Source organism: Macaca fascicularis, chromosome 16 (assembly GCF_037993035.2).
Source record: "Macaca fascicularis isolate 582-1 chromosome 16, T2T-MFA8v1.1".
In the NCBI taxonomy this organism is placed as follows: domain Eukaryota; kingdom Metazoa; phylum Chordata; class Mammalia; order Primates; family Cercopithecidae; genus Macaca; species Macaca fascicularis.
This window is the reverse complement of record NC_088390.1, coordinates 86,504,740-86,525,351: the sequence shown is the minus strand read 5'-3', so window position 1 is coordinate 86,525,351 and position 20,612 is coordinate 86,504,740. Positions and strand designations below refer to the sequence as shown.

General features: G+C 58.4%; 1 protein-coding gene across 3 annotated transcripts; it reads right to left on the bottom strand.

The window, feature by feature from the left end:
• Positions 1 to 324: 324 nt before the first annotated feature.
• On the bottom strand, positions 325 to 19,869 carry GAA (alpha glucosidase). 3 transcript variants are annotated; one of them, XM_005585190.4, is made up of 21 exons: positions 19,716 to 19,869; positions 19,532 to 19,611; positions 16,295 to 16,869; positions 15,516 to 15,661; positions 13,096 to 13,261; positions 12,922 to 13,018; positions 12,371 to 12,490; positions 12,173 to 12,291; positions 11,952 to 12,083; positions 10,752 to 10,862; positions 9,974 to 10,087; positions 9,790 to 9,874; positions 8,704 to 8,821; positions 8,120 to 8,253; positions 7,804 to 7,955; positions 7,467 to 7,615; positions 3,064 to 3,205; positions 2,430 to 2,579; positions 1,842 to 2,006; positions 1,394 to 1,546; positions 325 to 930 (listed from the first exon to the last, which is right to left on the bottom strand). In XM_005585190.4, exons 3-21 carry the CDS (start codon positions 16,838 to 16,840, stop codon positions 871 to 873), a joined length of 2,859 nt encoding a protein of 952 aa, XP_005585247.3. In that variant the 5' UTR covers positions 16,841 to 16,869; positions 19,532 to 19,611; positions 19,716 to 19,869; the 3' UTR covers positions 325 to 870. The 3 variants fall into 3 exon arrangements, with proteins under 3 accessions (XP_005585247.3, XP_005585249.3, XP_005585248.3); XM_005585192.4 differs by lacking the exon at positions 19,532 to 19,611; XM_005585191.4 differs by lacking the exon at positions 19,532 to 19,611 and having other exon boundaries at positions 19,784 to 19,869.
• Between the last annotated feature and the right edge of the window lie 743 nt (positions 19,870 to 20,612).

Sequence of the window (20,612 nt, the reverse complement as noted above, 5' to 3'; positions counted from 1 at the left end):
AGGGGAGGTGAGATGGGATGTGAAGGTGACACGGGGACATGAGGTAGGGATGTGAGATGGGGGGATGGGACACAAAGGTGACATGGGGCTTTAGGTGATGCAGGGATGTGAGGTGATGGGATGTGAGATGGGGACAGCATATGAGGTGACGTCAGGCCTTGTGACATGGGGACATGATGCAATGGATGCCGGCTTGAGACAGAGGATGGTGTGTACCCTCCGTGGGAATGTCCGGGGGCCTGCTGAGGACAAAGGAACTGCCTCGGTTCCAGGGCCCCTGGACACATGCTCCCTGCCCTGAATCCCAAAGAGACCGGCAGAAGCTGATTCCAAATGCCCCTTTTATTAAAAACAATTGCACTTCAGATTTAGAATCTCCCAAGTCTTGTGAATTTTCCTGAGTTCCGGGGCTCGCTCGGGGACCAGCAGGCATCCAGCCCTCTGGGCAGCCGGGCTGTGGTGGTGTTGGGGTGGAGCAGCAGGCGTGAGGCAGGAACTGAGGCGCACATCCCACACCTCCATCCGAGCACCCCTTTCTCCAGTGCTGGGGACAGATGGAGGGGGGTGGCTAATGCTGCCCACACACCGGCAACAGGTGAGGGGGGCAAACCTGACAATCTTACTAACGCAGAGCAGCCCTCCGGGGCCCCGGCCCACGGCGCGATAGAGGGAGAAACCTCTCCTAGACATGTTGGGAGTCAGAGCCCCGGCCCAGGAGGTAGAAACGAGCGATGTGGGAGCTCAGGTCAGTGCTTAGCTGCAGGTGACGCATCCAACCCCCAGGCCCACACATAGCTGCTGCCCACACACAGGCTCTGCTGCCCTGGGGAACCAGTCTCCCTCCGGAGAGACTTCACATACTCCGCCCTGCTAAGACCAGCTGATGAGAAACTGCTCTCCCACCAACAGCGAGACAGGGATGTCCAGGACCTGGAAAAGAGAGCACAAATGGAGCAGCACGAGATCCCAGCCGCAGCGAGACCCCAGCGCTCAGAAGGCAGCTCTAGCTGGCCCCGAGATCCCAGCAGCAGCCAGGCCCGGCGCTCAGGAGGTGGCTCCGTCCAGCCCTGGGATCCTTTGCGCCCGGTTCCTCCCCAACAGGCACAGGGGGACCCTGGCTCTCAGTGCCGGTCACCCTAACACGTGCCGGAAAGGCAGTGCTGCTTCAACACGGCTCGAGGGTCGCCATCGTGGCCCCATCACCCACGTGCAGACACAGGAGGACGAGAGGCACAGCCTGTGTGGCCTGACCCTTCCCACTCCTCCCCAAACGCCCCCTTGGGAGGTCCCAGCGTCTCTGCTCCTGGCATCGGGTCACCAGGACCCCCAGCACCTTCTGCCCCCTGCACCATGGCTGGGGGACGGGAGCCTGTGCCCCTCTGGGCCCTCTTGCCTTGGTGTCGGGGCTGTAGGTGAAGTTGGAGACAGGGGCGCCGTTGGAGAGGACCTGCTGGGGCGCTGTGGCCACGCCCAGGACGGTCACCTTCTGCAGCTGCAGGCCAGCCCCCTCGCTGGTCACATGTACCAGCTCATTCATGACCGTGTTCTGGGCCGAGCAGAGAGAGATGAAAAGACAGAGAATGTGGAGGTGTCAGCAGACAGCTGGGGCAGGGACACCCATGAGAACAGGGACTCATGATGGCTTCAGGGGGACGACCTCCCTCTGTGTAGACGAAAGGGCAGAGTGCACGGTCCCACTGCTCACTCTAGGACCCCGGCCCACCTGGCACAATGCCCCAGTGGCAGGCAGCCATTGTGGGACCCCCAAGCCCAGCTCTCTTCACCCCTCCTCAACCCCTGGCCGCCCCCTACCCACCAGCCTGAGCAGCCCCAGGACTCACACTCCTGGCCAGGAATATGACCTGTGTGTAGGCCCCTCGCTCCAGCACTTCCAGGCTCTCTCCATCGTCCCAGAACAGCTCCCCTCGGGCCTCCCCACCCTTGGTCAGGGCCACAGCCAGGGCCATGGGCTGCTGGCGGGACTCTGTGGTTGTGAGGCCAGGGCCCTGGAAAGGGAAGGACATGTGATGTCATCATCCCCACCCTGGTGCCTGCGAATGCTAGGCTGGGACAGCACCAGGCTGCCAGGAACTAGGATCTGCAGGAAAGCCTGCGGCCGCAGGGGCTGAAACCCTGTGGTGATGGCCCAAGACCCGCCCCACCTCAAGTGCTATCCCACGGCTGCTGGAGGCCGGGCCCGGCAGCACCTCCACCGTGCAGCCACTGAGCTCCTGCTGACCACACTCCATGCCTTTGCAGGGCTGTGCCCTCCCCACCTCATGGGCCTGGCTGGCTCCCTGGTAACCTACACTGGTGGTGGCGGCCCCTCAGAAGTCCTGCCTGGGTTTCTCCCCCACCATCTCCCTGTGCCTCCCCTGGCTCTGCAGTGTGCTGTCCACGCCCCCACCACAGCCACCTGGATCAGGTACCTGCAGGGGGATGATGTGCCCAGCCCGGAGGTGGACGTTGATGGTGTCCAGGGGGGCTGGCAGCGTCACCCACTGCCCCTCGCTGTGGATGGCTGGCTCACGGGGAGCTGCAGGTGGGGGCGGGAGGCTGCCAAGGGCCTCTATTGGCACCTGGAGGGAGATGTTGCTTTGAGAAGGATGCTGGGCCGTGCCGAGGCCCCCCATGCTGTCCTCAGGAACCAGGCTCTCTGTCTCCCGGGGCTCCACGTGGAGGCCTAGGAGGCCTGGCACAGACGGGCTGAGCTATGACTCCAGGGGCAGACTCAGGGCTCACCGTAGGGACCCTCCTGACCACTGAGTGGGGACAGAGCCTGAGAGGCCTGGGTATGCCGGTTCAGCACAGCCTGTGACGGCCGTGGGACTCAGGGAGGTTCTGCGAGCGGGTCTCAGTCTGCTCATCTGGGAAATGGGGATGGTGTGAGGAGTGGAGTGGCTGATGGGTGCAGACCACCCGGGCTGGGGCCTGGCACACGGCCGGGACTCAACACATATGCTCCTCTTTCTGCCACGTGGTCACACCAACTGGGTGGAGGGGGCAGGTGGGAGGGCCACTCTGGTCTCCTGCCTCCCTGGGGTTTAGGGTCCCCAGACTCACCGTCTCCAGGTCGTACCATGTGCCTGAGGGGAAGTAGCCGGTCACTTCGGCCTTCCCGGCCTGCAGCACTGGGGTGATGAGCAGGGCCTCCCCCCACAGGAGCTGGTGGTCCACAGTCCAGGTGCTAGAGTCCTCGGGGAACCTGCAAGGGGGACGGGCACACAGGCATGCGGGCGATGAATGGGATGGGGCTGGCTTTCGTGCCCCCCACAGGGAGACACGGGAGGAGAGGTGGAATTCTGCTTTCTGGAGCTCAAGGAGCTGGAGGACTTGGAGGACTCAGGTCAGACGGGCAGGGATGATTGCAGCAGACAGAAGTCAATGCCGGAGCTGGGAGAGGCCGTCTCCCAGGACATTCTGGCAGCTGGGCTCAGGGCAGGAATAGGGGCTTGTACTTGAGGCACCAGGATGGACACAGCACTGGCCTCCCTTTGCTTGCTCACTTATCCTCCAGTGACCAAGGCAGTGCGTGCTCATCGGTCAAGTATTTGGAAAGTACAAACAAGTATCAACAGAGAGAAAAGATCCCTCCAATCCCCCAACCACAGGCAACCTGAATTAACATCTGACAAAAAGATGAATGTGCACGCGCAAGCAGCTCTGCGGAAGAGTCTCCGTCTAACGGAGACCGTCCTGCCCTGTGATGCGGCTCTGCCCACGTCCTGTTTCTGACCCCCGGACGTGCAGGCAGCATCCAGTACTCAGCTATGATCCCTGCATGGATACTCAATTCATGGAGCTTTCATGCCTTTTGAGGTGACTTCTTTAGGCCCTATTTCTATTTGTAAAATTAACGCATCAATTCAATGTGAGTCTCAAAAATACTGACGGATAGGTACTGCTGCTTTCCACAAATGTGCTAATTTATATTCCACCCTGCTATTCCGTTCACTGTGTTCTTGCCAGCAAGAGATAGTCTCATTTCCTCTAATGTATTCTAATTCAGAGGCAAAACAAATGGTATCTTTCTGCTTCAAAATATTTCTTGCAAATTACATTTCTTGGAGTGATGTCAGTGAAAATGGTGGAATAAACACCTCTGAAATCCTCTTCTCTGTAAAAACAGACACATAGGCAAAAATGGTCAGAATTGACATTTTTAGGACTCCAGAAACTAACCACAGGCTTGCAGTGATCTGGGGAGCGTGTATTTAAGAAAACGGCGGCTGGGCACGGTGGCTCAAGCCTGTAATCCCAGCACTTTGGGAGGCCGAGGCGGGCGGATCACGAGGTCAGGAGATCGAGACCATCCTGGCTAACACAGTGAAACCCTGTCTCTACTAAAAATACAAAAAACTAGCTGGGCGAAGTGGCGGGCGCCTGTAGCCCCAGCTACTCGGGAGGCTGAGGCAGGAGAATGGCGCGAACCCAGGAGGCAGAGCTTGCAGTGAGCTGAGATTCGGCCACTGCATTCCAGCCTGGGTGACAGAGCAAGACTCCGTCTCAAAAAAAAAAAAAAAGAAAACGGCTGAATCTTTGTAAGAACAGCAAGAATCCTCAGCTTCGCTAAGTGCTGAAGATGCTCCACCTCACCCCAGCCACCTGGCAAAGGCTGGGAGCCTCACGGATGCCACGTGTGAAGGGTATCTGTCCAACTATCAGCTGTCCACTAAGCTAGTCAAGCAGAGACTTTCGTGGCCACACACAACAAAGAACACAGACCTTATGGAATTAGCGCAAGAAAGTCACCAAACAATCAGCAACAGCAGCGCGGCCTGAGGGGGATGGGGAATCTGACGACCACAGTGGCTGCATTGAAAATGTCCAGTCTGAAGCAAAAATGTATGAGACATGCAAAGAAACAAGAAAGTATGGCCCACAGATGGGGGGAAAGTAGTTAAAAAAAACTGTCCCTAAAGAGGCCCAGACATTGGACTTACTAGACAAAGACTTTATGTCAGTTACTTTAAATGTGTTCAAAGAGCTCAGAGAAACCACGGTTAAAGAACTAAAGGAAAGTGTGAGAACATGACTCACCAGATAGGGAATGTCCTTAACAAGAGAAATTTAAAGGAATGAAACAGAAATTCCGGAGTTGAAAAGAGAGCAACTGAAAGGAAAAGTTCACTAGAGGGGCTCGACAGCAGATGAGAACAGGTGGAAAAAAGAATCAGTGACCTTGAAGATGGGGCAGTCGAGACTATGGAGTCTGAAGAACAGAAAGAAAACACAACGAGGAAGGAGTCAACAGAGCTGCAGAGACCCCTGGGCACCGTCAAGCATACCAATGTGTGGAACGGGAGACCCAGAGGTAGAAGACAGAAAGGGGCAGAAAAAATATTTTATGAAATAATGGCTGAAAAACCTCCCAAGTTTGATGAAAAACATTAATGCATATGTCCAAGAAGCTCGACAAACTCCAAGATGAAGTCAAAGAGATCTACACCTAGACACACCATCGGAGCTTCAAAGGCCAAAGACAGAGAATCTGGGAAGAGGCAAGACAGAAGCTACTCAGCAGAAATCATGGAGGCCATGGACTGACAAGTTCAAAGTGTTCAGAGAAATGACCACCAGTCAAGAACTTTACGTTGAGCAGAACTTTCAAAGAATGAAGGAGAAATTGGCCGGGCACGGTGGCTCATGCCTGTAGTCCCAGCACTTTGGGAGGCCGAGGCGGACGGATCATGAGGTCAGGAGATCGAGACCATCCTGGCTAACATGGTGAAACCCCGTCTCTACTGAAAATACAAAAAAATTAGCCAGGCATGGTGGCGGGCGCCTGTAGTCCCAGCTACTTGGGAGGCTGAGGCAGGAGAATGGGGTGAACCCAGGAGGTGGAGCTTGCAGTGAGCCGAGATCGCGCCACTGCACTCCAGCCTGGGCAACAGAGACTCTGTCCCAAGAAAAAAGAGAAGGAGAAATTAAGAGACTCTGAAGTCAACAAAAACTGAGAGAATTCATCACCAGCAGAGCGGCCCTACAACAAATACTAAAGGGAGTCCCTCTGTGTAAACGAAAAATGTTAGACAAGAAGTCAAAGCCACATAAAGAAATAAAAACATGGGTAAAGGTAACTATCAGTAAATATAAAAGGCAGACAGTATGTATGTACTTTTTGCTTGTAACCCATTTTTCCCTCCTATTTGACTTATAAGACAACTGAATAAGGCGGTCATTATCAATCTGCGTGGATGGGCTCATAACGTATACAGATGTGGAACAGCACAGAGGAACGAGAGGCAATGGAAACCACATAGAAGCAAAGCTTTTTTACACTATTGAAAGCAAGCTGGCATCAGTTCCGACAAGGCTAAAATTAAGATGTTAATTGTAATCCCTATGGCAACCACTAAAAAAAAAAAAACAAAAAATTGGTGTAGTGAAAGAAACGACAAGGTCATTAAAATAGTCATTAAAACACAAATTGCGTTTCTTGGATTTCCTGGTGAAGAACGTGTGGATACCATTCGTATCTCCTGTTTTGCAAATAGTGTTCCTCCAGTTTGGTTCTTAGTCTTGGTCTCACCAACGTACGAGTTCTCTATCTATTAGGAAGAGTGGCTATTTGCCGTTTTATTGACGATGCCTTCTCTGCTGTTACAATCCATGTTCAGAGCAGTTTTAATCTTTTTGTGTTTATATTCAGAGATTTACATTTTTTTTTTTCTGCTATGGTCAAATAAAGTTTACCTTTTTTTTTTTTCCTAAATGAAACCTTTCCCTTTCTCTTTGCCTTGATACTTAGCCCTCTGCCTCCACAGCAGAGGCACACATTCACTTCTCTTTTCCTGTGGAGTCTTTCACAGCTTGATTTCTATTTTTTTTGAGACAGAGTCACACAGGCTGGAGTGCAGTGGCGCGATCTCGGCTCACTGCAATCTCCTCCTCCCAGGTTCAAAGGATTCTCCTGCCTCAGACTCCTGAGTAGCTGGGACTACAGGCGCACACCACCACGCCTGGCTAATTTTTGTATTTTTAGTAGAGATGGGGTTTCACCATGTTGGCCAGGCTGGCCTCGAACTCTTGACCTCAGGTGATCCACCTGCCTCAGCCTCTCAAAGTGCTGGGATTACAGGCGTGAGCCACCGCGCCTGGCCTCCACAGTTTGATTTTTGACATCAACTATTTATCTGGAACTTATGTTTCTATGGTACACAAGAAAAATAAATTGACTTCCGCAAATAGTTAACTATTACCTTCCTCTCTGGGAATCCTCCCTCAACACACTGACGTGAGGGGCCGCTGTTAGGAACTCCTCGTGTGTACTAAGGCCTGTCTGGGGGATATTACTGGGTTTTCTTGCTGCCCTTCTCCCTTAAGCCAGGCCCAAATGTTGTCTCACTCAGTGGCAACCTGCGGGGTCCTGGGGGACACGGCCTGCAGCAGGACAGGGCTGCCCGGGTGTCACGTGCCCCTCCCCCAGGGCACACATGGGCCACGCCCCTGCCCAGGTCACTCACTCCAGGAAGAGAGGCCGGGCCACGGTCTCCCCAGCGACGTGGGCCTGGTGGAACAGCGTGTAGAGGTGGGGGAGGAGTGCGTAGCGCAGGGTGAGGGCCTTCCTCATGGCCTGCTGGGCTGGCTCGCTGAAACTGTATGGCTCCTGGGGCTGCAGGGCAGGCGGGGACAAAGGAGGCCTTGGGTCCTGGGGCCACGGTCCCCCAGAGTCCCTGCCTCGGGAGACCCGCACTTCCTAACCACCCAGCATGGGGTGCTTCTCCAGCGGGGGAGGGATTCCCAGGGGAGAGTCTGGGGTGGGGGGATCCCCCACCTGCCACGCCGCCACCCCCACCCTACCAGATTGAGCAGGCCGTTGTGGTTCCGCATAAAGGGGTAGAAGGCCCCCAGCTGGGTCCAGCGCACACACAGCTCCTCTGAGGTGTTGCCCAGGAAGCCGCAGACGTCGGCCCCGACCAGAGGCACCCCCAGCAGGTTAAACTGCAGGATTTCTGGAAAGGCAGAGTCAGGCTGGGCCTCAGTCTGCTGCAGCAGAGCCAGCTCAGGCCAAGGGACCCAGAGCCCCGCCTGCTGAGTGGGCAGGGAGCCCAGGCAAGCCTCCCATAGAGGCCCCCAGCTCTGTTCCGCTGAGCAGACCCTCCTGGTAGGAGCTCACCTGGCACGGAGGCGGCGAGCTGCTCCCAGGAGCTCCACACGTCCCCCGTCCAGTGGCCGGCATATCGGCCATGGCCAGCAAAGGTCGAGCGGGAGATCACAAATGGGCGTGTCCCCCGAGCCTTCACCAGTGCCCTGGGTGGGTAAGGGACACCGTGAGGGCTGTGTGCAGCAGGGTCACCCGGGAACCCTGTCACCAGCAGGGCAGAGCTGGGAGCAAGGAGCTGTCTGTGATGAAGCAGAGGCTAGGGAGGAGGACGGCGAGGCCACTGCCCACGTCTGCGGGCACAGCTGCCTCTGTCCAGGACCTCCCCAGCCTCACAGGAGTCATGAGGTCCCCGCTGATGCAGACTCCCTGTCAGCATCCAGGGTCCTTCCTCTCCAAGCCTCAGGCATGAAGTGGGAGGGAGCTCTCCAGCTTCAGGCTGGGGTGCAGGCAGCGGGTGGGGACAGCACTCAGGCTGCCAGCAGACCCCGGGTGGTCTGGGCCTCTGCTTTTCCTCCTCCCTGAGGCCCTGCAGAGGCCCCAACCTTATGGGACAGGCTGTGAGGGCAGAGCCCAATGGGGAGGGACAGGGCCCTCACCTGTAGGAGGCGATGGCTTCAGTCAGGCCGTAGAGGTTGTGCAGGTTGTAGTGTGTAGAGAGGAACTGGTGGCTGGAGGCACAGATGGTGGCCGCCTGGAGGGTCCCCCCAACCACCCCTGGAAGAGGCAGGGGCTGGTTTCCAGGGAGCTTCCTCCCGGCAGGCTCCAAGGTGCCCTCCCTGCCCCCCACCTCCCGGGAGCCCCTGTGCAGGTCGCTGCCTCTTCAGGCTGGCCCTGGAGGTGCACCTGCAGCCGCTCCCCATGCCCCTGTGGGGTTGGTGTTGCCCTGGGAACCTGGGGCACATCCTGCACCATCTCCACTGCTTCCAAGACAGGGCCGGGTGGGTGCTGGGGGCTGGGCTCTGCAGACCCCCAGACTTCACATCCACCGTCTCTTAGCCCGTTCCAAGCATCCCCCTGCCTGTTTACCTAAGCTCCAAACCCCACCCTCTGACTGATTCTTCGCTTGGCCAAGCTACCGCCTCAGGCCCCCAAACCTTCTCCCAGGCCCATCTGTGTACTTCCTTGTAAAACCCAGTTTCTGCCATTCCTGCGAAGTCAGTTTGGCAAGAAGCCCCATTCCTCCACTACCCTCAGGGGACGTCTGGTCACCCCGGCCTGCCTTCGGCAAGAATCTTGCTGGGTCAGTTTAGCCGGAAACCCCCTGACCCCCATGCTTCCTCTTGGTAATTCCCACCTCTGACCCCCACCCTGCTCCCTGGCTAGAAACCCACTTGCCCGCGCTGCATTCGAGTGGGGCCTGACCTCTCCCCACGTACGGGTAGGTCCTTGCTTCGTGGTCCCTGCGCCTATCGAGACTGCCCTGAGTTAAGTCAGCCTCACTGTGCTCTGGCAAAGCACCCCCGAGCAGCGCTTCCTCCGGCAGGGCCTGGGCCTCTGCACCCACCCTGTCCTCACTGCTTGGCTGAGTCTCCCTGCCTGAGCCTTTCTCCTGGGGTTCCCCTCCCGCCCCTTTCCTGGCTGGCCCATCTGCTTCTCAGAGATGAGGGCCCTCAGTCGCCCAGGCCAGACAAGGGAGTCTCTGGTTTGATGAAGTCCCCAGGGTAGGTGGGGGGTGAGCTGACCAGGCACGTAGGGTGGCTCCTCCAGCTCATTGTGGGGGCAGCCGTCCTCAGAGCCCCTGATGAAGTTGGAAGGCTCGTTCATGTCCTGCAAGAGAAGCTCTGCTGGTGGGTGACTCTGCCCAGAGTGAGGAGGGTGGGGTAGTCCCCAGGGGCCTTAGGCATGCTTGGGAGGGGCCACACTTACAATCCACATGCCGTCGAAGGGCACCTGGTCATGGAACTCAGCCACCATGTCCTCCCACCAGGCCAGGGCTGCAGGGTTGGTGAAGTCGGGGAAGGCAGTGGACCCAGGCCACACCTGGACAACGAGAGGCTAGAGTGGGGAGACCCGGCCCCACCCAGGGCCTGCACGGAAGCCCCACTGAGCCTCAGCCTGAGCAGAGGGGCAGCCTCACTCTTAGGGGATGCCCACATTTGTAAATCTGAAGGACCTGCACCCTGGGGGTCAACGGGTAGCTCTTTCTACACAAGGAACTGATGCGGGGCCAAGGGGCCTCAGCCTGGGGAAAACAAGGGGCCACCCCCAACACGTCACCCAGGGGCTGGGCTTCAGAACCAGAGAGCGTCAGGGAGAAGGGCAGTGGAGACGGCCCCATATAAGCCCTGCCAGGGAATCTCACATTCGCACCAGACCCTCCCTAGCTGCTCCCTCAGCGGGGCCCCTGCCCGGAGGCCACTGGGGGAGCTGGCAGGACAAGGAGGACCCTAAGGCCTCACTGAGGGTCTGCAGAGCTTGTGCCTGGGCCAGGTCCAGCTGCCCATGAAGTCAAAGGCCTGCTGATGGAAGAACTCATGGGGGCATTCCTTGTAGGAGCCACCATCGTCACCACTGTGGCCCACTCCTCTCAACTCTCCCACTGGGGGTGCTGGCTCCTCAAATCCCACCCTCTTCCTGAGCAGCTGCCGGCTCCTCCCGGCTGGAGGCCTCTGCTTTCCAACCCGTCCCCTGGGCCCTGGCCTACCTTCCCGATCAGCGGCTGGCCGGTCTCGTTGGTGATGAAAACCGCCCTCCGCAGACCCTCGTCGTAGGGTCTGTAGCTCCCGGCAGGGCCCGAGATGCTGATGGCAGGATCCTGGGAAGAGGGAAACCCGTTAAGGTAAGGGCGGCCCAGAGCCCTGGCGCCAGCCACAGGGAAAACGGGAAACTGAGACAGCGAGAGGACGAGGCGGGGGATGACATCATGCGTGTGTACAGCACGCCCGCCTGTGTACCTGCACACGCCCGCCTGGAGAGGAGCCAGGGCCAGGGGAGTCAGGGCCAGCTGGCTGATGAGGGGCATGCCGGAATGGAAGCTTTACCTTGTCTTTAAACCTCTAGAGTTTCCCAAGTGTTCCACAGTAATCACTTTTCTTTTACAATTAAAAAAACGTGAGAAAGAAGAGGTCTGTTTCCACTCCTGCTCCTAGGGGCTACTAATGTTTGCTGCCCGCAGAGGGCAGGGCTGGAGACGGGCAGCGGCAGCACAGCGCCACGTCTCATCGGCGCTTCCTCTGCAGCAGCGGATCTTCCCGGCAGGAGCGGTTGGGTCTTTTCAGCTCGCCCTGCCTCCCACCTCCTGCTCTGGCCATCATGCCGGGCACCAGGACTTGGGCTGGACCAGTCCGCAAACTGCATCCTTCTGGCTGTGGGACTGGCTCAGGGAAGGGCCTCTTTGTGCTTGTTGACTCAAGAGTCCTGCCCTGGGCTTTTCTATGGGAGCTGACGGGAAGTCTCCGCTCTGGGGTGCTAGCATGAGGGCTGGAAGCCAGAAGCTGCCCTCACTCACGTCGTCCTTTCCAGCGATTCAGAGCCGGCCTGAAGGACAGGCACGGCCAGAAGGCACACGCAGCTTCCACAGTTCCCACATTACCCGCGCCCGGGGCCATCAGGTCCTCTACTTTCCAGGACCAGGCGACATCAGCTTATCGTGCCTCTGGCCTTTCGCTTTAAGGCAGTTCAAGTAACCTACATCGGACAGAACCCGTTTCCAGGGACCCTCAAACCTGACCTCCCTGGACAGCAGGGGCCAAGCCTACCAACTTGATACTCCCTCGATATCACAGAGACCCTCAGAAAACATCCTCGATGACCACACAGGCACGAGGATGATGCCACACAGAGGAGCCACCACTGGGCACCGGGCGGCCCCCTTCCCAAGGACCCACAGCGTGGGGGCACACACCACAATCATCACGTAGCGCCGGCCGCCCTGGTGCAGCTCCTGCACCATGGCTGGGAAGTCCCGGAAGCCATCCTTGTTGAACGTGAAGTCCCTCCGGGAGTCCATGTAGTCCAAGTCGTTCCACTGGACGTCCTGCAGCCACAACACGGGACCATCTGCTGCGGCCTGAGGAGACGCGTCCCAGCCAGCCCCTCGCCTCCCCCGCCACCACCCCAGCTCACCAGGGGGAAGTGGGCCCTGGTCATGTTCTCCACCACCTGGCGGGTGATGGCGGTGGAGGAGTAGCCCCAGCGGCACAGGTGGAAGCCCAGGCCCCAGTATGGCGGCATGAACGGGTATCCTGCAGGCCAACACCGACTTCATGAGCGAGGCGGGAGGCAGCCTCGCGGTGGGGGCCGTGGCCAGGGAGCAGGACCTACCCACAACATCCAGGTACTGCCGCACCACGCTCTTGGGCTCCGGGCCCAGGAAGATGTACACATCCAGGATCCCACCTGTCGACCTCCAGCTAAGGGCAGGGCTCGGCTGCAGGACCACATCTGGAAGGGAAGCAGCTCTGGGGTTTGGGGACAGATTCTTCACCTGAAGGGCTCTGCACCCCACAGATGGGCCAACCACAGGCGGACAGCAAGGCTCTCTCCCCATGGGGGGCTCAGAGTGGCCTGGGGAAGCCGTGCTAAGCCTGACTCAGGAGGAACCTGGCACGGGACGGAATGATATGTGGCCCCAGCCCACCTCCAGGCAGGACCCCAGAACCCTCCTTAGGAGCACAGAAGGCCAGAGCTGGGAGAGGCATCAGCCCATGGGACTCATTTCCCAGAAAACACGAGGCCCAGCACTGTGCCCAGGGCCCCTCATGTGGACCTCCAGTCTCCAGGGCAGGCAGCACGGAGAAGACCCGGCCCGGGCACTGGGTGGCGGGCAGCACGGAGGAGACCCCGGCCCAGGTGCTGGGCGGTGGGCAGCTTACCCATGGCATTGCTGTTCAGCAGGAACACCCCATGTGCCGACCCGCCATCCTCCAGCGCCAGGTAGAAAGGGTGAGACCCGTAGAGGTTCGCACCGGGCTGGGACACGCAGGAGACGGCGCTTCAGCACCTGTGCTCCCCAGCTCTGTGCCCCCGCCCGCTGCCCGCTGCTGTACCGTGGGCGCGAGGTCCCGGTTCCACAGGGTGATCCTGGTCCAGCTGGTGCTGAGCATCAGGGGACTGAGGTGCTCGGCGAGTCCTGTGATGTACTGCGAGGGCAGCGAGGTGGACAACTGAAGGAACTGGTCCGCAAAGAAGAGGGGCGCCACCGTCGTGTTCAGCCTGCAGGACAGAGGCCAGCCAGGCTTGCTCACACCCAAGGGGCCAGATGAGCCCGAAAGCACCCAGAGAGCACCCCCAGGCCCTGGTGCCCTGGGAGGGCGGAGTGGCCTGGCCAGCCCTGCAGCACATTGACCCTGGGACAGGTGACCGTGCCAAGCCCTGTAGCCCTTGGCACCCTGGCACCAGCATGATAAACACTCAGGGCACATCAGAGGAGGTGCACTGCCTGGCTGGGCCCACACCACCCCGACGGGCCCCCAAGTGGCTGACCTCCAGGAACCAGCCGGCACCAGAACTGTCCCGTGAACCCTGACCCCAAGCAAGGCTAGGCGGGGGCTGAACAGAACCTTTCCAGGCCTAGGAGCTTGTGGCCAAAGTCCTCCCAGATCCAGGCCCAGCCATGCCCCAGAGGGACCCCTGGGGTTTGCTGGGGGTCAAGTGCAAGGCAAACAGCACCTCCAAGGAATGAAAGCCACAGATAAGCCCCGTCCACAGGAAGACATGTCCTCTGTTAACACATTACAGCTAATTTCACAGAACGTGCTCACACCGCACCCACCATTCCCTGGGCAAGACTACGCTGACTGCTTTCACAGCCGAAATCTGTCAAGATGCCTGTCTGTTGCTTGTTTTTTGAGACGGGGTTTCAGTCTGTCACCAAGGCTGAAGTGCGGTGGCAAAACCATGGCTCACTGCAACCTTGTAGAACGCTGGGCTCAAGGGATCCTCTTGCCTCAGCCTCCTGAGTAGCTGGGACCACAGGCATGTGCCACAACTCCTGGGTAATTTTTTATTTTTATTTTTAGAGATGGGGTCTCGCTATGTTGCCCAGGCTGGTCTTGAATTCCTGGGCTCAAGTGATCCTCCCACCTTGGCCTCCCAAAGTGCTGGAACTGCAGACATGAACCACCACACCTAGCCTGATAAGATGCTTTGACAAACTTCTCTTGGGTCTTTCTACTCAGAGGTTACCTCAGAGAGACCACCCCTGTGCCCCGCATCTGCACAGCTGGCTTCCAGAGAGGCCCCCCTTCCCCCTGCGTCTGCACAGCTGGCTTCCAGAGAGGCCCCCCTTCCCCCTGCGTCTGCACAGCTGGCTTCCAGAGAGGCCACCCCTGCCCCTCCATCTATGCAGTTGGCTTCCAGAAAGGCCAACCCTGCCCCCAACATCTGCACAGCTGCCTTACAGAGAGGCCACCCCTGTCCCCTGTGTCTGCACAGCTGGCTTCTAGAGGAGCCATCCCTGCTCCCATGTCTGCACAGCTGGCTTCTAGAGGAGCCATCCCTGCTCCCATGTCTGCACAGCTGGCTTCTAGAGGAGCCATCCCTGTCTCCACCGTCTGCACAGCTGGCTTCTACAGGGGACATCCCTGCCCCATGTCTGCAGAGCTGGCTTCTAGAGTGCTCTCTGTGTGGCTGCTCCCTGATGCTGTGGCTGCTCCCTGACGCTGTGTCCGCATGGACTTGCTTATGGCTTCCCCTCACTGTGTGACCATCCCCGAAAGCAGGATCCAAACTACCCAGCACACGCAGGGTCAGTGCGTGAACACTGAGTAAATGAAAGAGCAAAACAAGAAAAACGTGTTTCCAAAGGCGACTTCTCTTAAGATTAAAGCAAATCCAAGCGCTGTGGTTCTCCTGAGTTAAATGACAAGCAGGGACTTGGTCAGTCCTAAGCACGTGTTTATGTGGGATTTAGACCTACATGAGTAAAACGCCCAGGCAGCGCCCTGTGAGAAACACGCTTCACCCACACGTCACCCTCCCCATCATGTGAGAAACACGCGTCGCCCTCCCCATCGCGCAGGAAACATGCGTCGCCCACACGTCGCCCTCCCCATCACGTTTGGGAAACACGCGTGGCCCTCCCCATCGCGTTCGAGAAACACGCGTCGCCCACATGTCGCCCTCCCCATCACGTTCGGGAAACACGCGTCGCCCTCCCCATTGCATGGGAAACACGCGTCGCCCTCCCCATCCCGTTCGAGAAACACGCGTCGCCCTCCCCATCGCGCGGGAAACACGCGTCGCCCTCCCCATTGCGTGGGAAACACGCGTCACCCTCCCCATCCCGTTCGAGAAACACACGTCACCCTCCCCATCGCGCGGGAAACACGCGTCGCCCTCCCCATTGCGTGGGAAACACGCATCGCCCTCCCCATCCCGTTCGAGAAACACGCGTCGCCCTCCCCATCATGTGAGAAACACACGTCGCCCTCCCCATCAGGGTGCTGACACAGAGCCCAAAACTCACAGCACACGACCGTCCAGCTGCCGGCGCACAATCACCCCGAAGGGCTCCTCGGAGAACTCCACGCTGTAGAGTGGGGACAGTGCCCGGCTAGGGACACGCGGGGTCTCCAAGGGCACCTCGTAGCGCTTGTTAGCGGGATCTTTGATCTACAAGAAACTGGGGTGTATCAATGTCCCCCACAGCCCCCTTACTCTCCAGAGAAGAACCCGCACCCCAAGGACAGGGTCAGGTCCTGGTGCAGTCGCATGTGGGTGTGGGACCACGGGCAGCGCATTCAACCTCTCTGAGCCTCGGCTTCCTCATCTGCAGAGCCAGGAGGAGGATGCGTCCTCCAGGATGGAGGTAAAATACAGAACACCTGATAACTCCGAATTTCAGATAAACAAAAGCAGCTTTTCTAGTATAAATACATCCCAAATATTGCATTCTTATGCTAAAAAACAAAGTCATGCCTGGGGTATCTGCAATTCGGGTTTACTGGGTGTCCTGTTTTCATTCGCAACCTCTGGCAGCCCTACTCTACCTGATCCACCTTTTCATAAAGATGAATGTGCCCCAAGTCCTGCCTTCTGGAGCACCTGTCACTGTGGTGTCCCCACCGCTCCCCGAGGGGCGCTGCCGTGTCTGCTCACACCTTTGCTCCCAGCAAGGGCCCAGCACACGGTGGTGCAACACGCACCCCACCCTTGTGAGGTGCATGTGTGTCGCTGCCCACATGCACCCTCTGCCCCCGCCCCCACCTCTGCCCCTGCCCCCGCCTCTGCCCCTGCCCTGCCTACCGTGAAGTGGAGGCGGTTCTCAGTCTCCATCATCACGTCCAGCCGCAAGGTCAGGATGTCCTTGGGGAAGAAGGTGGGGGTGGTACGGGTCAGGGTGGCCGTGTAGCCCATTTCAGAGGCACTCAGGTTCTCCAGCTTGTAGCTGGGGTAGCTGGGTGGGAAGAAGCACCAGGGCTGTCCCATCTGGGCTCTCCGAAGTTCCTGCTTTGCAGGGATGTAGCAGCAGCCGCGGGCCTCGCACTGTTCCTGGGTGATGGCCTTGTCAGGGGCACAGTCGAAGCGGCTGTTAGGGGGGACGTCGCACTGTGTGGGCACTGCTCTGGGACAGCCGGGGTGTGCCTGGGCATTCTGGGGCCCTGGCCTGCTGGCTCCCTGCTGGCGAGCTGGGCGAGTCTCCTCCAGGACCAAGGAGGATCCACTCAGCTCTCGGGGAACCAGCAGGAAATCATGGAGCAGGATGTGTCCCAGGAGCACAGCGGTGGCCAAGGACACAAGGGCACAGACGGCCAGCAGCCGGCGGGAGCAGAGCGGGTGCCTCACTCCCATGGTAGATGACCCGGACAGCTCCTGGAGGCCTGCAGGAAAAGAAAGCTGGTTCAGCAGGGAGGCAGGAGGGGCGGCACTCACGGGGCTCTCAAAGCAGCTCTGAGAACAACCGTGGCTGGCACTGCAGCACCCAGGCAGGTGGGGTAAGGCGGCCAGGGTGGGTGCTGCAGTGCTGTCTCGAATGGGGAGAGGGCCAGAAGGAAGGGCGAGAAAAGCTCCAGCAGGGGAGTGCAGAGCACTTGCACTGTCTGCTAAAATGTTACAAATCAAACACGCTTAGAATGTCCCCAGGAAGACCAGCAAGACAGGTGGACACTTGAAACGGGCCAAACAGCTGCCGCCTGGGCCAGAGTGCTGTGGAGAGATCTCAGCTCACTGCAACCTCCACCTCCTAGACTCAAGCAAACCTCCCACTTCAGCCTCCTGAGTAGCTGGGACTATAGGCACACACCACCGCACCCGGCTAATATTTTTGTATTTTTGTAGAGATGGGATTTCGCCATGTTGCCCAGGCTGGTCTCAAACTCCTGAGCTCAAGTGATCCACCCGCCACTCGGCCTTCCAAAGTGCTGGGATTTCAGGGGTGAGCCACCACGCCTGGCTGGGAGCCCCACTTCTGCATAAAGGTGTGGCCTGGTCCACTGGGTGTTAGTGGAAGTGATTCTGGCAACTCATACGTCCTTAGGGAGACCCGACACCTTCCCCTGCTCTCTTTCCTATTGACTGGTGCACGGATATACCACAGTGGGGAATCCCGGGCACTGCAGCTGAGGGTGACACTCTAGGGGTGGCAAAGCCACAAAAGAGACAGGACTTAACCTCTGGCGACTTTGCAGATCAGAACCCTTCCCAGCCACTGAGGCACGTGGGGGAGAAACAGTCTTGTAACAGTGGCTGCACCTGGAACCTCAGATACAGACACAACAAGGATGTCGTGTGCAGATGAGATACAGCGGTTTGCTTTCATGACTGCTGGTAAGATTAACAAGCGCCAACTCCCTTTGTTTTGCTTGTCTGTACATTAGCATCTTATGACAAACATTCTATTAGTCTGGCTCCTCCCAGGAGCAGCGGGAACCCACATGCGATTCAATATGCATGGATTTTAATAGGGGAGTACTTTGACATGTGTAATACACCATGGGGAGCGAGTGGGGAAGGCTGGGAGAGCCACTGCACCTATGCAAGTCTGACCCCAAGGGAAGGAGGAAGAAGGTGTCCTAGGAGCAAGGCCATGGGGGAGGAATGCAGGGAGGCCCTCAAACCAAAATCAGCCATCAGAGGGGTCTGTGTCTCTGAGGAACGGGCCTTGGAGCAGAGGCAGGGAAGGATTTCAGAATGCAGCCCCTGGCCAGTGAAGCTCCCTGGAGCAGAGGACCATGAAACCTTCTCCGGTACTGGGAGCTGGTGACACACCAGGAAGAAGTGAACTCAGGGCCCGAGGGAGTCTGACCTGTCATGTCATGTTACAGAAGGCTGGGCTGGGAACACTCTGCCCCCGGCCGGACTTGGTGTTCCACCGTGGGCCACTCGTAAATTAGGGCTCTCTGGGCTGGAGGGTGAAACATTTTACCTACACTTCTGACATCTAATGTGTAGGGTTTTTCTCACGCCCATCAATTCTGCAACTTTCTGGACATGGCTGGCTGTCCTACGAATCAATTCAATCCTGACGCTACCTGGAGTCAGCGCAGACTCCACAGGTTAAGGGCTGAGTCCCACAAGACTGCCCTCACTTCAGAGGCCAATGGCAAACCCCAGGTTGTCACTTGTACTTTTGATCAACTAGTTATAAACTCAGGGGTTCCCAGGACTCCCTCTTCAGGGTCACAGAATTCAGGGAAGTGTGTTTCTTACATTTGCTGGTTTATTACAAAGGATAAAACTCAGACAGCTATATGCAAGAGATGCGTGGGGCCTGGTGTGGGGTGGGGGCACTGATTCCGTGCTCTCTGCTCGCACCACCCTCCGATGCGTTGGTGTGTTCAGCAACCCGGAGGGAAGCCCTCTGATCCCTGTGCGTTTTTCTGGGGCTCCATTATGCAGGCATGGTTGACTAAGCCACTGGTGATTAAGTCAATCTCCAGCCCCTCACCCCTTTTCCATTCCAACCAGTCATCAGGCCTTGGTCTTTCTGGCCATCTGCTTTCATCACGAAGCCACCTGGTGTCCCCAGTCATCAGTCACCTCATTAGCAAAAGGCTCTCTCATCACTCGGTTTCCAAGGGTTTTAGGTGCTGTGTGCCAGCAACCAGGGACAAAGACCAGAGACAGTCACCCCTGGCCTGGCCTAAGGGGGTCTTTGTGATTCAGACACTCAGATCTCAGAGCTGGCCCCGGGGGCCCTCACTCAGACCACGGTGTCCTCACTCCCCAGGGATTCAGACCCAGTCATGTGCGTCCTGCAGGAGCGGGAGAGGTGGCTCGGTCCCCGCCAGGACTGAGCACTGCATCAATCAAAAGGGGAAAGCCTAGAAACGGGAAGCCGCAGCCTTCAGCCCCAGCCCGACACAGGAGAGCGGCTCCCCGTTCAACTCTGAGCTGAACTCAGATAAAGACAGCGAGGAATAGATAGAGGTCCGGGGCTCAAGCTCCGCTCAGGGAAAGAGGCTGGGGGCGCGGCTAGGCGGGTTCAAACCCGCTTCTGGGGTGTTACCGCCGGCAGCGCGGGGCAGACGTCAGGTGTCTCACCCGCTCCGTGCCTCAGTTTCCCCGTCAGCTGCGGCACGCGCAGAGCCTCCCTCGCTGAGCAACGGGCGGACGAGGAGAACCTAAAGGTGTCCGGGGTCTTTCGCGTCACCGAGGTCACTGTCCCACCTGCTGCCTCATCCCCGGCCTCCACCCGCGGCCCCGGCGACAACCTCAGCTTTCCCACCTGAGAGGCCGCGCGGGCAGCCGACTGCCCTACCCAACCGTCCCTCGCTCAGCCCCGGCCCCGCTCACCTCCGCGCACGCGCGCCCCGGCAGCCCACGGAGACTCCGGGGTCGTGCCCGGGGGCGCGCAGAGGCGGGTCACGTAACCGACAGGCGCTCGTCGCGGGGCGGGGCCGCGGTGGGTCACGTGATGCGGCCTCCTGCGCAGGCGCCCGAGGCAAGGGTGCGCGTCCGCGCTGCGCCGCCCCCAAGTGACGGCTCGGGCAGAGCGGGCCTGGGCGCGTGTTCGCTCTCGGAGGGCGCCCGGGGACCGCGTCTGGCTGCGCGTTCGGCGTCCCGCGGGGAGAGGCCTACGTTTGCTGCCCGCTGCCAGTTCCTCTTGGGTCAGAGATGGGGCGAGGCCCCCGCTGGCGCAGTCCCGGCCCGGTCCCCGGTCCCCGTGGGGTCGGAGATGGGGCGTGGTCCCCACTGCCCCAGTCTGGGTCCCAGCAGCTCGTAGGGCTTTGTAAGGGGCTGGCCCAGCCGCGTCTTGCGCCCGTCCCGCCAACACGTCCCGAGGGCGTCGTCGGAAAGGAGGCCAAAGGCGCTCGGCGCCAAGTTAGAAACAGCCAACATTTGGAAAGTCCTTAAGTGTGCTCCATAACTCACACTGATTCCAGAAAGAAATAATCAAAACATTGTGATAACCCATAAAACTGACACAGGGGGAATTTTTTCATAAAATGAGAAAATGCTTACATTAAGAGGAACACATTTTTAGGTGTGAGATACAAAAAACACACGCTATAACCTTAACTTGCCTAATAAAATGTATGTGCAGAAAAATACAAAAGGAGCCACACCAAAACACGGAGGTGGTGTCCCTGGCTAGCGGCATAGGGGTACTAAAAGCCCCGCT

Bases quoted from the DNA above. Each gene is read 5' to 3' on its own strand.
- GAA (XM_005585190.4), bottom strand. From the start codon at position 16,840: ATGGGAGTGAGGCACCCGCTCTGCTCCCGCCGGCTGCTGGCCGTCTGT. The intron at 9,875-9,973 runs GTAAGTGTGGCC...CTTCTCTTGCAG, and splicing joins CCTTCGACGGCATGTGGATT to GACATGAACGAGCCTTCCAA. The intron at 931-1,393 runs GCAAGAGGGCCC...TCTCTTTTCCAG, and splicing joins CCTACAGCCCCGACACCAAG to GTCCTGGACATCCCTGTCTC.